The 15,907-nt window shown below is 35.2% G+C and overlaps 1 protein-coding gene across 1 annotated transcript; it reads left to right on the top strand.

Moving 5' to 3' along the window:
* The first annotated feature begins 727 nt into the window (after positions 1-727).
* LOC143730727 (DNA-binding protein RFX6-like) lies at positions 728-13,474 on the top strand. The gene is made up of 19 exons (XM_077221264.1): positions 728-1,062; positions 1,243-1,396; positions 1,510-1,633; positions 1,863-1,924; positions 2,043-2,120; positions 2,300-2,327; positions 2,914-3,021; positions 3,104-3,181; positions 3,269-3,382; positions 4,319-4,368; positions 4,493-4,652; positions 4,727-4,865; positions 5,702-5,811; positions 5,891-6,008; positions 7,363-7,485; positions 7,949-8,152; positions 9,348-9,854; positions 12,221-12,430; positions 13,285-13,474. Exons 1-19 carry the CDS (start codon positions 867-869, stop codon positions 13,452-13,454), a joined length of 2,733 nt encoding a protein of 910 aa, XP_077077379.1. The 5' UTR covers positions 728-866; the 3' UTR covers positions 13,455-13,474.
* Positions 13,475-15,907: the final 2,433 nt, after the last annotated feature.

Here is a 15,907-nt window from a genome sequence, read left to right as displayed (position 1 = left end):
TTGAAGCAAGGTTGCTATACGAGGCACGTTGTCACAAAATTTCAACACTTATACAGATATCACAGTCAAACTGTCCCACAACAACTCAACACTTAAACTTTTAGATTAATGCTTTCGTTGTCCAGTCTTTGTGTTTATTTGTCCATTTCACAATTTTCCTGTTATTTCCATGCTTCAGATAATGCGTTTTAAACTCTGCCTATAATACAAGGCCAGCAGAATCTTCTCCTCACTGTTACAGGGGAAACCAGCAAAACAAGTCCCAAAATAATGGATGTAAACGAAAGGCAAGAGTAACATTAAGGATGGCTCTGATTGGGTCTATAGACGAGCTGCAAGATTTCCAGATTTCAAAGAGATGATATCCTTCTTGGTTAATCATTAAATCCCAGAATCCATTGCCAGTCTTCTGTAAATAAGATAAATGGCCCTAAAGCACTCACCTCTGTGACGCACCATTTCAGAGAGCAGAGCTTTAATTAAGACTGGAAGGTGTTATCGTACCCATTCTTGGATTAATGAATTTTTACAGGATTATTGTTATATTTCAGCTGCTATTTTTAGAGTTTCCATCATGCTACAAGTTTATTTCGTGAGCATTTGTTTCTAGTGAGGAAAAGCAACACATAGTTGACAAATTGTTTAAATGTTGTTGTTTTTTTGGGATGCTTTGGAGATGTGTATCATTTCAGGAATGGATATATGCATCACTTTGCCAAACGTGAGAATGGGGCGCGTTGATTTTGGAATGTTTTAACAATTTAGTTTTTGAGGGGCTCTATTTATTTATTTATTTATTTATTATTATTTCACTTGGTGGTTTTAATTTTGCATTCCAGTTTTTCTTTTTTAATTTCTCCTTGAACATGCCAATGAAAAGAAACATAGGGAGTCCTTTGAAGAATGATATGTTTCATCAACTACAAGCGTCGCAGACAAAGAGAGCTTGCAAAAACGCAGATGACCTCCAAGCGACAACTCTTGTTGACCAAGACAATCTCGGAAAAAACATGTTTTTCAAAGCCAGGCTTGATGAGGAGGAGGATTCTGGCATCAAATCAGGTGGGGGAATCATCTTTGTTGTAAATTTTTTTCAAACTGGCTTTGATTAAACTACTGCTTTCTTTCAATGCACTGTTAGAAATTCTCAATCTGTCGCCAGTTTTGTTTTGCAATTATGCGTTATGAATAGTTTTGGCACACGTCACCGTTTGAAAGCTATGTATGTTATTCATTTGGCAGAAGCTGACGAAAGTAATGGAAGCATTTCCTCTGAAGAGGACCTGGGTCAACTGGATTATTCTAAGACGTTCTCTGTCAAACAAACGGTGCCAAAGAAAAGTATCAGTCAGATCATCAAGGACAAGAAGAAACAGACTCAGCTTACTTTACAATGGTATCTCTGATCAATTCTCCTTTTAAAGATGAAGCTTGCCATTATAAATAATCTACAAAAGTGGAAGTAAAGAATGATATCACTATAAGCTTGTGTTCTGCTTTTTCTATTAGGCTTGAGGAAAATTACATAGTTTGTGAAGGTGTTTGCCTGCCACGGTGTATCCTCTACGCTCATTATTTAGACTTCTGTCGCAAGGAGAAATTAGATCCTGCTTGTGCTGCCACTTTTGGGAAGGTAAGAGGAGTTTTTATATCTTCTGTTATATTATAATTCTCTGTGATGAGTATTATAATATCGACTTAGATACCGATTGCACCGAAACCTAATGCATTTTAGGTGTATTTAATCTTTAGGATAAATACCTGGTTGCCAAATATGAGGCATAAATAGCTGTTGATCTTGTATTTACAGTACATGGAGATCGATCTTACGATGTGTTAGAGCTCTAATGTTATCATTTCAGACCATAAGGCAGAAATTTCCTCTGCTTACAACACGAAGGCTTGGAACCAGAGGCCATTCGAAGTAAGAAAGAGCCACTTGGCCCGGTCACTGGCCGAAAACTTTATTTAATCCTATTTAATAATAAATAAATGCCTAAGCTAAAGCTCTTGACAGTGTTTGTCCTCTAAATGTTTTTCAGGTATCATTATTATGGGATTGGAATCAAGGAGAGCAGTGCGTATTATCACTCGGTGTACTCAGGAAAAGGTTTGACACGGTTAGTTTTGACCTTCATCCCTTCAATTCAGCATCCAATCATAAGTCCTTGAATGTTTTGAATAGTCACAAGAAAGGCGAGTGATTTCACAATGCCCATGCTGAGACGCGTTATATTTTTCAAAGTTATTTTTCATTTTGGTTTTTAAATGCATAAATGCTCTTATGTGTTTTGCACAGATTCTCTGGAAGCAAGCTGAAAAATGAGGTGGGATGCTATATTGTTTAATATTTAATAATGTTCTCACCAAGGCTGCATTTATTTGATAAAAAAACGTAATATTGATAAATATTATTACAATTTAAAATAAATGTTTTTTATTGTAATATATTCTAAAATAAAAGTATTCCTGTGATCCAAAGCTGAATTTTCAGCATCATTACTCCAGTATTCAGTGTCACATGATCCTTCAGAAATCATGCTGATATGGTGCATACAAATATTTCTTCTTATTATAAATGTTGAAAACAGTTGTGCTTCTTAATATTTTTGTGGAAACCTTTAATCATTTCTCTCTGGATTATTTGATAAACATGACGTTCAAAAGAACAGCATTTATTCAAAAAATAAATCTTTTGTAACATTATGAATGTCTTTAGTGTCACTTTTGATCAATTTAATGCAAAGTATTAATTTCTTTCAAAAAAAGTATTTTTGTGGTGGAATGTATGCTTGCAAAATAGGAGACTTCACATACATTCCATATAAATATTTAGAAAATGTTGTCATGTGTTTCTATCAACAATATGATATAATATTACTTGTATAAATCCTGCTTTTTATTTTTTCACAGGGAGGATTCACCAGGAAATACTCTCTTAGTTCTAAAACAGGAACTCTTTTACCAGAATTCCCGAGTGCACAGCATTTAGTGCTTCAGGAGTCTGTTTCGAAAGAGAAGGTCTGTCCATTTCAATGGAAACCCATTCCAAAATGCTGTTTATATGTACCGCTTTTAATTGATTTGCTATGCTCTTTTTTAGGTTGACACATTGATTATGATGTACAAAACTCACTGTCAGTGCATCCTGGATAATGCCATTAATGTCAACTTTGAGGAGGTGCAATTTTAAGCTCTTAAAGAATCTTTTGTCATCATATCTAGATTCTAGAAAAAGATTCACTGTAATCAATCCCATTTGTTCCAGATCCAGAACTTTCTGCTTCACTTCTGGCAAGGAATGCCTGAACATCTCCTTCCACTGCTGGAGAATCCAGTTATTGTGGACATCTTCTGTGTGTGTGACTCTATACTTTACAAAGTGAGTTTTTATGAACCATATCTGGGTGTTTCTTCAACTATGAAGGTTCATAGGTTTGGGGTCGGTTAAAAATGGATGTGTGGATTAATATTTTGATGAAATCTGTGGTACATTTTTTACAAGTTTCGTTAATGAATATAATGTTCAAAAGAACAGCATTTATTCTAAATAAAAAAACGTTTCAAATTACAAATGTCTTTACTGTCACTTTTGATCAATTGAATGCATCCTTGCTGAGAAAAGTATTCATTTAGCTTACTGACCTCAAACTTATGAATGGTTATGTCTCAGGGAATTACATTTTTATCAGTTTCTCACATGTTCAAATTAAAACATACCATCATTCATTTTTGCTACTTTTCAAGTGCCATGTATGTTTAGATTTCTGATTTTAGATTCTTGAATCATAGTCCCAGACCAAGACTTTGAATCATAAAAGATGAAAATCAATCACAGAAAACATTTTTAAAGCTCTTAAAGTGTCAGTGCTTCTGTCAAGCACTTCATATGTGGAACATTTTAGGGGTTCCCATAATGGGATCATTTTATGGATATAGTTTTAATTAATTTATTTAAAAAGATCTTTATTAAAATCTTAATTAAGTTTTATGAATTAAGCAGCTCGTAAATATACTTTATCACTAGAAAAAAGGAAATTACCCATTGAACATGAAAGTATTTAAAGACATTTCTCCTTATAGAACCTTTTTGGCATTAAGCGTTCTTTAAAACATAATCAAGAACCCTAAAGCTCTATATAGAACCCTAACCCTAAGTGTATAATAATATACAAAAGACTGAAATAATCACAAACCATTTAAATCTTTATTGTGTGAAAATGTGATCATTTTTTACACAATTTTAGTTTTTTACAGTAGTTCATAATTGTCACATCACGTTTGACTCATCACCAGCTGGCTGAATTGTTTTTCGCAGGTTCTGACGGATGTTCTGATCCCCGCTACTATGCAGGACATGCCAGAGAGGTTTGTCTTTTAGACTGCATGCATGACATACACAACATTTGGTTTTTTATGCAGTCGATTCAAAAAGACGTTGAATTTCATATTGTTAAGTGTTTTTTGAGTGAGTTTAGGAAAATATCTCCAGTCTTTTGGCAGATATTCGAAATTTTGCCAAGCACTGGGAACACTGGATGGTGTCTTCCTTGGAGAATCTCCCAGAAATCCTCTCAGACAAGAAACTGCCGATAGCTCGACAGTTCGTGTCTTCCTTAAAGAGACAGACCTCCTTTTTACATCTTGCACAGGTAGATGATTTACAGACACATCAATAAGTCTTGCTTTTGTAAACATTAACTATAATGTTCTGATGTCTTTTCAGATTGCAAGACCTGCACTTTTTGACCAGAATGTTGTGACTTCTATGGTGAATGATATTGATAAGGTGGATCTGAACAGTATTGGTTCTCAAGCACTCCTTTCAATTACAAATGACCAAGATTCAGACTTCTATTCCGAATGTGAGTAACGGGTGGCTTGGTTGTCAAACATTTGGATGTTTTATTTAGAGGGGTCATGAATTGAGAAATCAAATTTTCCTTGATATTTTGACATCATCACAAATATGCTGTAAGTTTCAGAACTCAAAACGTCCTTGTTAGTTCAAAAACAGCTATTGAAACCAATCTCTCTCAAAACAAAATAGTTTTTGTCTCAGTATGACGTAATAGTGCGATGAAAGATCGTTTGCGCAGAAGATCATCGCCTATACTTCTTTTGGATATGTCATGTGGTAGTAAATACGAGAGGGACGCAAACACAGGATTAGTCCAGCAACAAAACGATTGATGCTCGAGGATTACAAGACGTTTTGCGGTGCCAAATTGTGGAAAAACACAGAATTTGCATTTCCTTTCTTGTGATCCTAACATTGAGGAAATGTGGAAGTGTAATTGTTAATATGAAGTTCCAGATCGCATCAGTAAGACAGAGTTTATCGTTCACTTGATTTTACTGCAGAAAAGCTTTAGAGGAAGTGCTGCAAAAAAAGAAAAACTTTATATGCCACAACCAAGACTTATAAAGTGTATGTAATACGCATAAATGTTTCACAGTTGGCAAATGTTTAAACTATGTAACGAGATCTTTCTGTAGCATCTTTGTTTCAACTAATATAATGTAATGTAATAAAATAACCTATTACTTCTAAATTATTTGATGCAAAAAATCTTGCTAACATAATAAGTGGACCTCAAAGTAGATCATAATTTTTTTTTCTAAATGCAGTTCATGACCCTTTTACAAAAAATCTCAAATGCTCGAAATATATTTATGATTTCTTGATCTTTTCTGCTAGATGACTCCATTTCAGTGTTTCAAGAGCTGAAAGACCTCCTGAGGAAAAATGCCACGGTTGAGTCTTTCATTGAATGGCTGGACTCGGTGGTCGAGCAGAAAGTCATTAAGGTTTGTTGCACTGTAATCCCACAACGGTCAGACTAGCAATGAATGTTAATATTGAATCTGCATATTATCTTTCTTTTAGCCCAGCAAACAAAATGGTCGGTCGGTGAAGAAGCGAGCTCAAGATTTTCTTCTGAAGTGGAGTTTTTTTGGAGCACGAGTGATGCACAATCTCACGCTAAACAACGCTACCAGCTTCGGTAAGCCTTTAGCATGCGTTCACACACACTGTAGTCATTGATTCGGTTTCTTTCAAATACTCCAGATTATTTTAAAGTCAGCATGAAATAGAAGTTGCGATCATTTTTTATTCCCTATTGTGACTTATATCCAAGTGAAACGGTTTAGAAAAATTAAACTAGAAAAATTGTAGGGCAGAACTTGGGGAATTGATTGGATGGTTGTGGTTTGCTGTTACTGTGATGTCATGTGAGTGACAGGTTGTCCCGCCCCCGCACCTGTGATGTCATGTGAGTGACAGGTTGTCCCGCCCTCGCGCCAGTAAACACGTCATCAGAGAAGAGATGTCACTGCAAGAGGGAGGGAAAGTTATTTTGGTTAAAGATTACGAGCGCACATGAATAAAAAAAAATAATGATGTGCACGGATAAAAAAATGCTGGGTTGTTTCAATCAATTTTGGGTCAAATATGGACAAACTCAAACATTGGGTTAAAAATGTAATTTAAAAATGTTACCCAATGGCTGGGTTTGTCCATGTTTGAACCAAAATTGGGTTCAAATAACCCAGAGTTTTTAATTTTAATAAACAACCTTCTCAAATTTTAGAGTGTAAACACTCCAATAATTCCATTGAAAAAAACAAGAATTGTCCATTTTGATGTAATGATGACTTTAAATTCTTTAGGTATAATTGGAGCATCATAGTAAATAGTCAAATTTATACCATTTGTTTTTAGCTGGGGATCCGGTGCGGAGAATAAGCCATAAAAGCCTGTACAAACAATCCTTTATCTTGTGCCGTGTGTGTGCGCCCTGATTAGAGCGTGACCTTTCTCAGTGTTCCTAACATGCGATGACCCTACAGGTGTTCACAAAGCCAAACAGTATCACCTGGAAGGCCACCCGGTTGACCTCAGCACTAGCTCACTGAAACCCGTGGGAAAGTGAAGTTGAGAGCATTGCATTGTGGGATACAGTACTCTGCGTAGTGTGCTAGTGTAGTTGCACTGCAATTTTTTTAGAGCAAAGCCAATTTATGAGCAGCAGTCGGATACCTATTATTTTGGATTATTACTATATAGCTTATTTAAAGGGATATGAAATGTGAATTTCTTTCGTCTGCTGAACACAAAAGATGATATTTTGAAGAATATGAGTAACCAAACAGTTGATAGGACTGAAAAATACTATAGTCACCGGGGCTCATCAACTGTTTGGTTTGGCCCATATGTCTTCAGAATATCTTCTTTTGTGTTCAGCAGACGAAAGAAATTCATACAGGTTTGGAACAACTTGAGGCTTGAGTAAATGATGACAGAAATCTCATTTTTGGGTGAACTATCCCTTTAAGCTGGTTCCCTGTAACTTCCAGGCTCGTTCCACCTCATCCGGATGCTTTTGGATGAGTATATCCTGCTAGCAATTGAAACACAATTCAACAACGACAAAGAGCAGGACCTTCAGAATCTACTGGAGAAATATATGAGGAGTGCAGGTACCCTAATCATTTCGGTTTATCTATATTATTAGTTTGTTATTTTACTGCCTTTCAAAAGTTTGGGGTCGGTAAGATTTTTAAAATATATTTGAAAAAAGTATCTTAGGCTCACCAAGGCTGCATTTATTTGATCAAAAATACAGTTAAACAGTAATGTTGTGAATATTATTATTACAATTTAAAATAACTTTTTACACACATGATCCTTCAAAAATCTAATATGTGATTTACTGCTCAAGAAACATTTATTATTAGACATTATTCCATTTCTTATCTGTTCACATTTCTTAAGCAGCATTTATTTCAAATATTAATCTTTGTAACATCAGAAATGTCTTGACTCACTTTTATTCCCTAATAAAAATAGAATGATAAATCGTACTGACCTCAAACCTTTGCATGGTGGTGTATATGCAAAATGAATTTAACCCAATTATGTGTGATGTCTCCATTCTGACAGATGCTAGTAAAGCTGCGTTCACCGCCTCGCCAAGCTCCTGCTTCTTGGCCAATCGTAATAAATCCAGTGTTGCGTCCAATGATCCGACTGTCAAGGACGAGAACGCTCCAGAACACGACTTCCTGTCGCTCACTGCACAGCAGGGGCTCGGGGCCGGTACTGGCGTGTACCATAGTACCGATCCGGACAACTTTACTGTTACTGGTACTTATAAACAGCAGCTCACACCAATTAGAGACATGTTCATTTTTTTATGTTTTTCGTTAAAATTATTTGTTATAGAGCGCACATGTTTCAGGAGCCTTTTTTCCAGAAGTTTTTCTCCAAAAGGATTTCAAACAATCTTCAGCTTCATGATAAATCGCAACTTTGCAAATGTATTTGAAATCAAAGACGAGGGTGTCAGCGCAGGGAACTAAACGGTTCACTGTCAGTGTAGCGCACACTCGGCATTTTGAAATTGGACATTGCGTTACCATAGATAAGGTACTTTAAAACCTTTTAGCAGGCTCAATTTTTGTGATATCAACTTCAAAATAATTGATTTGCTGATCATTTATTACCAATTATTATTGGTGCTAAGTTATTAATAATAGTTTTTATTATTATCAATGTTGAAAACAGTCTTTCACAGCAAAAAATCACTTTTGATCAATTTAATGGATCCTTGCTGAATAAAAGTATTTCTTTCACATTTTCAACATTGATAATAATAAGAAATATTTCTTGAGCAGCAAATCATCATATTAGAATCAAATGAGTAATGATGATGAAAATTCAGCTTTGCCATCACAGGAATAAATTATATTTCAAAATATATTTTAAATTGTTATTTTTAATTATAATAATATTTCACAATATTATTGCTTCACTGTATTTTTGATCAAATAAATGCAGGCTTGGTGAGCATTAGAGATCTTTCAAAAACATCTGAATTAATCAAAATTTTGACCGGTAGTGTAAATAATATTTGGTAACACTTTCTTTTGATGGTCCCTTTTGAACATTCTGTTGACTATAAGTAACTTTGCATCTACATGTCAGCTAACTCTCATTAGAGTATTAGTGGACTATCTGCTTCATATCTGATTACTCTTTATTGTGATGATCCTCCAACGGACACTCTACTGACTATACTGTACGTAACTTTGCAACTACATGTCAACTTATTATACTAACCCTAACCTAACCCAACTTATTCTAACCCTAACCCTACAGTCTACTTATACTCTACTCTAATGAGAGCTAGTAGACATGAAGGTGCAACGTTACTTATAGACAACAGAATGTGTTAAAGGGAACCTAATATATAATATTAATCAAATTAAAATGCTTATTAATAATATAATCAATAATTTGATCATAATTCATATGAATATAATTACTACTGTTTTTCCAGGTCAGATGGATTACTCTCAGAACAGCGGGCCCCTGATGACCCCTCCGATCTCCCCAGCCATGATGAACCGCAGCAGTGTGATCAACCAGGGCCCGACGGCCTCGAGGCCCCAGAGCCGCGGCCCCACACAAGCCCAAGGGACTTTCCCCGACACCATGTACCAGAGTCTTCACAACTCCTACGCCAACTCCTCGTACTACCAGCCTGTGTTCAGAGCTCAGACTCACACTCCCACATCAGCCTATCAGGCTCATCCCGAAAGCGGACGCTACGCACCGTTTCCTGGACACCAGCTGAGTAAAGACTGCTTCTGCAGCAGCTGTGCCGGGTCTCCCTACAGCGCCAGGGTGGCATCGACTGGGTACGCAGCCGCAGGTGACCCAGCCATGGACCCAGCATTGGACCCCGAGGCCGTGCAGCTGCTGGACTCCACAGGATACAGCTTCGGAGGAAGTGCTGCCGCTGGAGACGCATGTGCAGCTTCGGTTTGCAGCTCTGGACACAATGGTGAGAGAAGCTCAAATTATTATTAGTGGCCAATTAATAGTGCACTTATATACATTTATACAAATGTACACTACAGTTTAAAAGTTTGGGGTCAGTATGATAAAAAAGAAAGAAAAAGACTAATACTTATATTCACCAAGGATGTATTAAATTGATCAGAATTGACAGTAAAGACATTTATAAAGTTACAAAAGATGATTTTTTTCAAATGCAATTCTTTTGAACTTTTTATTCATCAAAGAATCCTGAAAAAAATATTTAGCAACATTTCAACATTAATAATAATATGAAATGTTTCTTGAGCAGAAAGTCATCATATTATAGTGATTTCTGAAGGATCATGTGACACTGAAGACTGGCGTAATGATGCTGAAAATTCAGCTTTGCATCACAGGAATACATTACATTTTAAACATATTCAAATAGAACAGTTATTTTAAATTGTAATAATATTTCACAATATTGCAGTATTTCACAATTGCAGCTATTGTGAGCATAAGAGACTTTAAATTAAAAAAAAAAACATTAAATAAATATTACCAACCCCAAACTTTTGAACAGTAGTAGTTAGATAAAAACTATTTTAAAAAGTTAAGATTTAGAAAGAAAGTTAAGGAAGTTAAGTTAAGATTAGCTTATGGATGTAGACATGTCTAGTGGTGACCTTAGTTCAAATGTTGTCTCTTTTGTCTTTTATTAATCCAAAATTATGGAATATATTAAAATAAATGGAAAGAATATAACCATTGAAGCATTTCCTATCCTTTCTTCACTATTCCTTTTTTTGTGTGTGTAATTTTATATTATATATATATATATATATATATATATGTTATATTTTGATGGTCCCATAGACACCTGTTGACTAGTAACGTTGTACCTGCAGTATATGTCAACTAACTCTCATTAGAGTATTAGTAGAATATTAGTAAACTGGTTAATATCTATAACATTTTAATTGCAATGGTCCTCCAACTGACTATAAGTAACTTTGAAACTACATGTCAACTTATTCTACTAACCCTAACCCTACCAGTCTAATACTCTACTAATACTCTACTAATACTCTACCAATACTCTACTAATATTCTACTAATACTCTACTAATACTCTACTAATATTCTACTAATACTCTACTAATACTCTACTAATACTCTACTAATACTCTACTGATACTCTAATAATACTCTACCAATACTCTACTAATACTCTACTAATACTCTACTAATACTCTACTGATACTCTACCAATACTCTACTAATACTCTACCAATGCTCTACTAATACTCTACTGACACTCTACTAATACTCTACTAATACTCTACTGCCACTCTACTAACACTCTACTGCCACTCTACTAACACTCTACTACTACTCTACTAATACTCTACTGACACTCTACTAATACTCCACTGACACTCTACTGACACTCTACTAACACTATACTAATACTCTACTAACACTCTACTAATACTCTACTGATACTCTACTAATACTCTACTGATACTCTACTAATACTCTACTGATACTCTACTAATACTCTACTGACACTCTACTAACACTCTACTAACACTCTACTAATACTCTACTAATACTCTACTGGTACTCTACCAATACTCTGCTGATACTCTACCAATACTCTACTGATACTCTACCAATACTCTACTGATACTCTACCAATACTCTATTAATACTCTACTGATACTCTACTAATACTCTACTAATACTCTACTGACACTCTACTAATACTCTACTGACACTCTACTAATACTCTATTAATCCTCTACTAATACTCTACTGATACTCTACTAATACTCTACTAATACTCTACTAATACTCTATTAAACCTCTACTAATACTCTACTAATACTCTACTAATACTCTACTAATACTCTACTAATACTCTACTAATCCTCTACTAATACTCTACTAATACTCTACTAATGCTCTACCAATACTCTACTAATACTCTACTAATACTCTACTAATACTCTACTGATACTCTACTAATACTCTACTAATACTCTACTAATACTCTACTAATGCTCTACTGACACTCTACTAACGCTCTACTAATACTCTACTAATACTCTAGTGAGAGTTAGTAGACATGTTGGTGCAACATAATCAACAGAATGTCTAAAGGTGACCATCAAAATAAAGTGTAACCAGGAATAATAATATAAACATACAATGAAATAAAAAAGGGATTTTCCTTATTTTCACATAACACATAACAAGCCCCAAAACTAAGAGGTCCTCAGATTTATCATGTATTTTAATTATGTTATGCTGCTCAGAAAGGTAAATATGAGTTTGTTTGCAGATGCTCCTCTAGAAACATTATTGTTCATCTTTGTCCTGCAGGATATTACGGCAGCAGTGGTTACGTGGACGCTCAGAGGATGGGCACGTTTATCGATCAGCATGTGTCCGTGATCAGCAGCGTGAGCAGCGTTCGCTCGGTCTCAGCTTACGCCGAAGTGCACGACCCGCTCAACATCCTGGACAACACGAGCAGGAAGTCAACACGACCCTACTACACTGAGCTGTCTGCACTGGGCACACACACCGCAGGTGAAGTCCTGCTAGCGGACACCGGGGCTAGTTGTCACACAGGTGCTATATCTCAGCACTTTAAGTTTTAGTTTCACGCTTTATTTTCACACGATCGTTCCAAAGTTTAGGGTCTGAAGTCTAGTTTAGAGGTGTCTTATGCTCATCATTTATTTGATCAAAAATACAAAAAAACAGTAATATAGTGAAATTTTATTACAATTTAAAATAACTGTTTTCTGTTTTAATATATTTAAAAATGTAATGTATTCCTGTGAATAAAGCTGAATGTTCAGCATCATTACTCCAGTCTTCAGTGTCACATGATCCTTCAGAAATCACTATAATATGATGAGTTGCTGCTCAAGAAACATCTCATATTATTGTTGTGCTGCTTAATATTTTTGTGTAAACCCAAAATAAAATTTCAGTGATACTTTAATGAATTAATGCATTAAATATAAATCTTTTGTAACATAATAAATGTCTGTACTGTCACTTTTAATCAATTTAATGCATACTTACTGGATAAAAGTGTTAAACTTACTGACCCCAAACTTTTCAATGCTATTGTATGTTGTAAAATGTTGCATTTCGTGAATTGCTTCATAACATAATTTACTCTTTAAGTTTTTCAATTAAATGTTATATAGTGCATTATTTAATGCAGGTTCTTACTGTCACAACTTCCCCTCGCTCAATGTGTTTTAAATAAACTACATCTTTATTCTTTATTTATGTTCAATAGCTGTTTTCTAGGCAAGAATATGTGCTTTGTACGGAGTGTGAGAACTAGTGTGTGTGTGTGTGTGTGTATATATATAGATGTATATCTGCTATTATATCAGTCTCATGCGATTTCTGTTCTATTTCAGGATCCAGCATCGCTCATCCCTGCTCCGTCTCTACACCCTGCATGTATGGAGCTCCTGCTCCTTATCACTCCCAGAATGCACTGCTGCCTCTCCAGGGAAGCTCAGAGATCCGAGAAATGGTGTCGTCTCTGCCGCCCATCAACACTGTGTTCATGATCCAGCCTGAGTGAGACTTACTGTACTTCTACATCTCTATGTTTTAGTTCATCTGTATGTCTTACAGTAAATATTTCATTGCCGTATAGATTACAGACTAACTGATTTATTTTGTATTGTTTGATTTGAAATGGTGGGGTTTTGTGCTAACAAATGGCAGGTAATGACCCAATTATACAATTATCTTTTCTTTACGGTTGTGTAGTATATACTGTAATATAATCACAATTCATCTTTGTTCTTAGTTTAGCATTCTTGTATATACTAATAAAAAATATACAATTTGTTCGCATTATTCTGGAGGGTGAAATGTATTATTTAATAAATTACAAACTAACAATCATCACTGTGATATCTGACGTTGGATAAGCGTGTAAGTGTATTCTGCATTGTTCACTAGGTTAACATGGATAACTAGGATAAAGGACTAACTAGGCGTCTCGGACACAAGCTGTTCATACATTGCGACTCTTGGTGTGAGTTCTTTAAATTTAGCTTTGTTAGTCTTTGAGCAGATGGACGCTAATAAATCCATAATCAGATCGGCTGAAATGATAGCATTGCATCATAATATATTTGTATGTATTCTGCTGGAGCAAACTCTCCACGGCTCGGATGAGGATTTCAGCATTTGTCCGTGTGTAAAGACGTGACGATAAATGATAAAACATTGTGCTGGCCTTTATCTCCTCAAAGGGAAAATCCATTTCAAGCCTCGGACAGGAACAGATGGCTTGAAATGTAATGATTACAAAATCCTGACGTTAAAATAGTTTAATTACAAAGTCAATAATGCCTCCAACAATTGCCAGGGCTTTAGTGTAAAAACAACAGAAGGCAGAACGCAAACCTTGGGACAATGTTTAACCAGAACTTTGCATTAGGCAGAGAGACTCCATATGCAGCTCCGGTAGAGCAAAGATCAACAGATCCTGTGTAATTATGACTGTGTGTGTGTGTGTGTGTGTGTGTGTGTGTGTGTGTGTGTGTGTGTGTGTGTGTGTGTGTGTGTGTGTGTGTGAGGTAGAGATTGGGTTAGTGCAGTAATGTGTGCTTACCTGACCGGTCACAATCATATTTACCACTTATGCTTTTACAATCATTTTACACTCTTCTTACAACAGCTTTCAAATGTTCATTCACATCTGTGGACTTCTTTTTCAGCACACGCGTATAGCAATAATTCCTTGCATTCATGTTAATACACTACGATTCAAAACTCATGCATATCTTAACTATAATTTTAAAAGTTTTTGTCTAAATAATGTTTAAAAAATATAGGGTCAATAAGATTATTTAATGTTTTTGAAAAAAGTCTCTTATGCTCACCAAGGCTGCATTTATTTGATCAAAGTGCAGTAAAAACTGTAATATTTTGTGAAATATTCATTTAATTTAAATGAACTGTTTTCAGCAGTCTTCAGTGTCACATGATTGTAATATAAATATAAACTTTTCAGCATTTATTAAGAGCAGCATTTATTTGAAATATCACTATAAATATCTTTACTGTCATGTTTGATCAATTAATGCATCCTTACTTTATTAATTAAGTTATTAATTTCTTTCAAGAAAATCTTACTGAGCTGATACTGTTACATATGTTATTTCATAAGAAGTTGTTGTATCTAATGGCTAACTTTGATGCAATTGAACATTAAATGTACATTTAAATTCAACCAGCAGGAGTCCTAAAGATCATTTCCAGCACTGTGATCAACATTCAGGGAGATTTACAGTATTTGATTGCCCTGAATTTTATTGTATATGATGGGTACAAGTGAACTACTAAATAAAGCATACATAGGCCTACCGTTACTAAAATTATTATATTGTTTGCTACATGCTACATTGTTGTCATATGAACTCAAGTTGCATGTGTAACTCAACCGAGTGGTGTAAACTTGGAAATAAAAAAGATTATTTTGGTATTTAAGTCAAGTTTGTGTCAAAATGACTCACTTTTTATCACACCGAGTCAAGAAAGAGATAAAAATATGGATAGTTAGTAAGAGTTTGAGGGTATTTTTTTAGGATAACAAAGTCAGTATTTTAGATCCATAAAGTAAAAAATATTTTTTTACAGAAGTAATAAATCAAAAGTAAAAAATATTACATATCATCTTAATTAAATGTTGATCCAATTGTTGAGGTCTTTCCGCAAGATACATGTGCAAACATTTTTACTAAGGGAAAGGACATTTTGAATGAACTTTTATTTTTTGTATAACTTGTTGTGTTCTGAATGAGTGCGGCACAGACCAGACTCACACCGCTCACACGTTATCGCCAGCATCGGCTCTTAGAAGTGTTTCCTCAACACTTGAGATTGCAGGGTTGAGAGGAAAAAGCCCTACAGCATCTCTAGCAACACATCCATGACGGACCTTTATCAGTGTGCCGTTTGTGGAGGAGGCTTTTGACTAGATTTCACCGTAGAGACAGTTTGTTAACTGTCAGAGAACTT

Source organism: Siphateles boraxobius, unplaced genomic scaffold, assembly GCF_051911475.1.
Source record: "Siphateles boraxobius isolate OS27281-9 unplaced genomic scaffold, OSU_SipBor_1 80, whole genome shotgun sequence".
In the NCBI taxonomy this organism is placed as follows: domain Eukaryota; kingdom Metazoa; phylum Chordata; class Actinopteri; order Cypriniformes; family Leuciscidae; genus Siphateles; species Siphateles boraxobius.
Note: the sequence above shows the minus strand (reverse complement) of the source record. Positions and strands in the feature narration are given on the sequence as shown.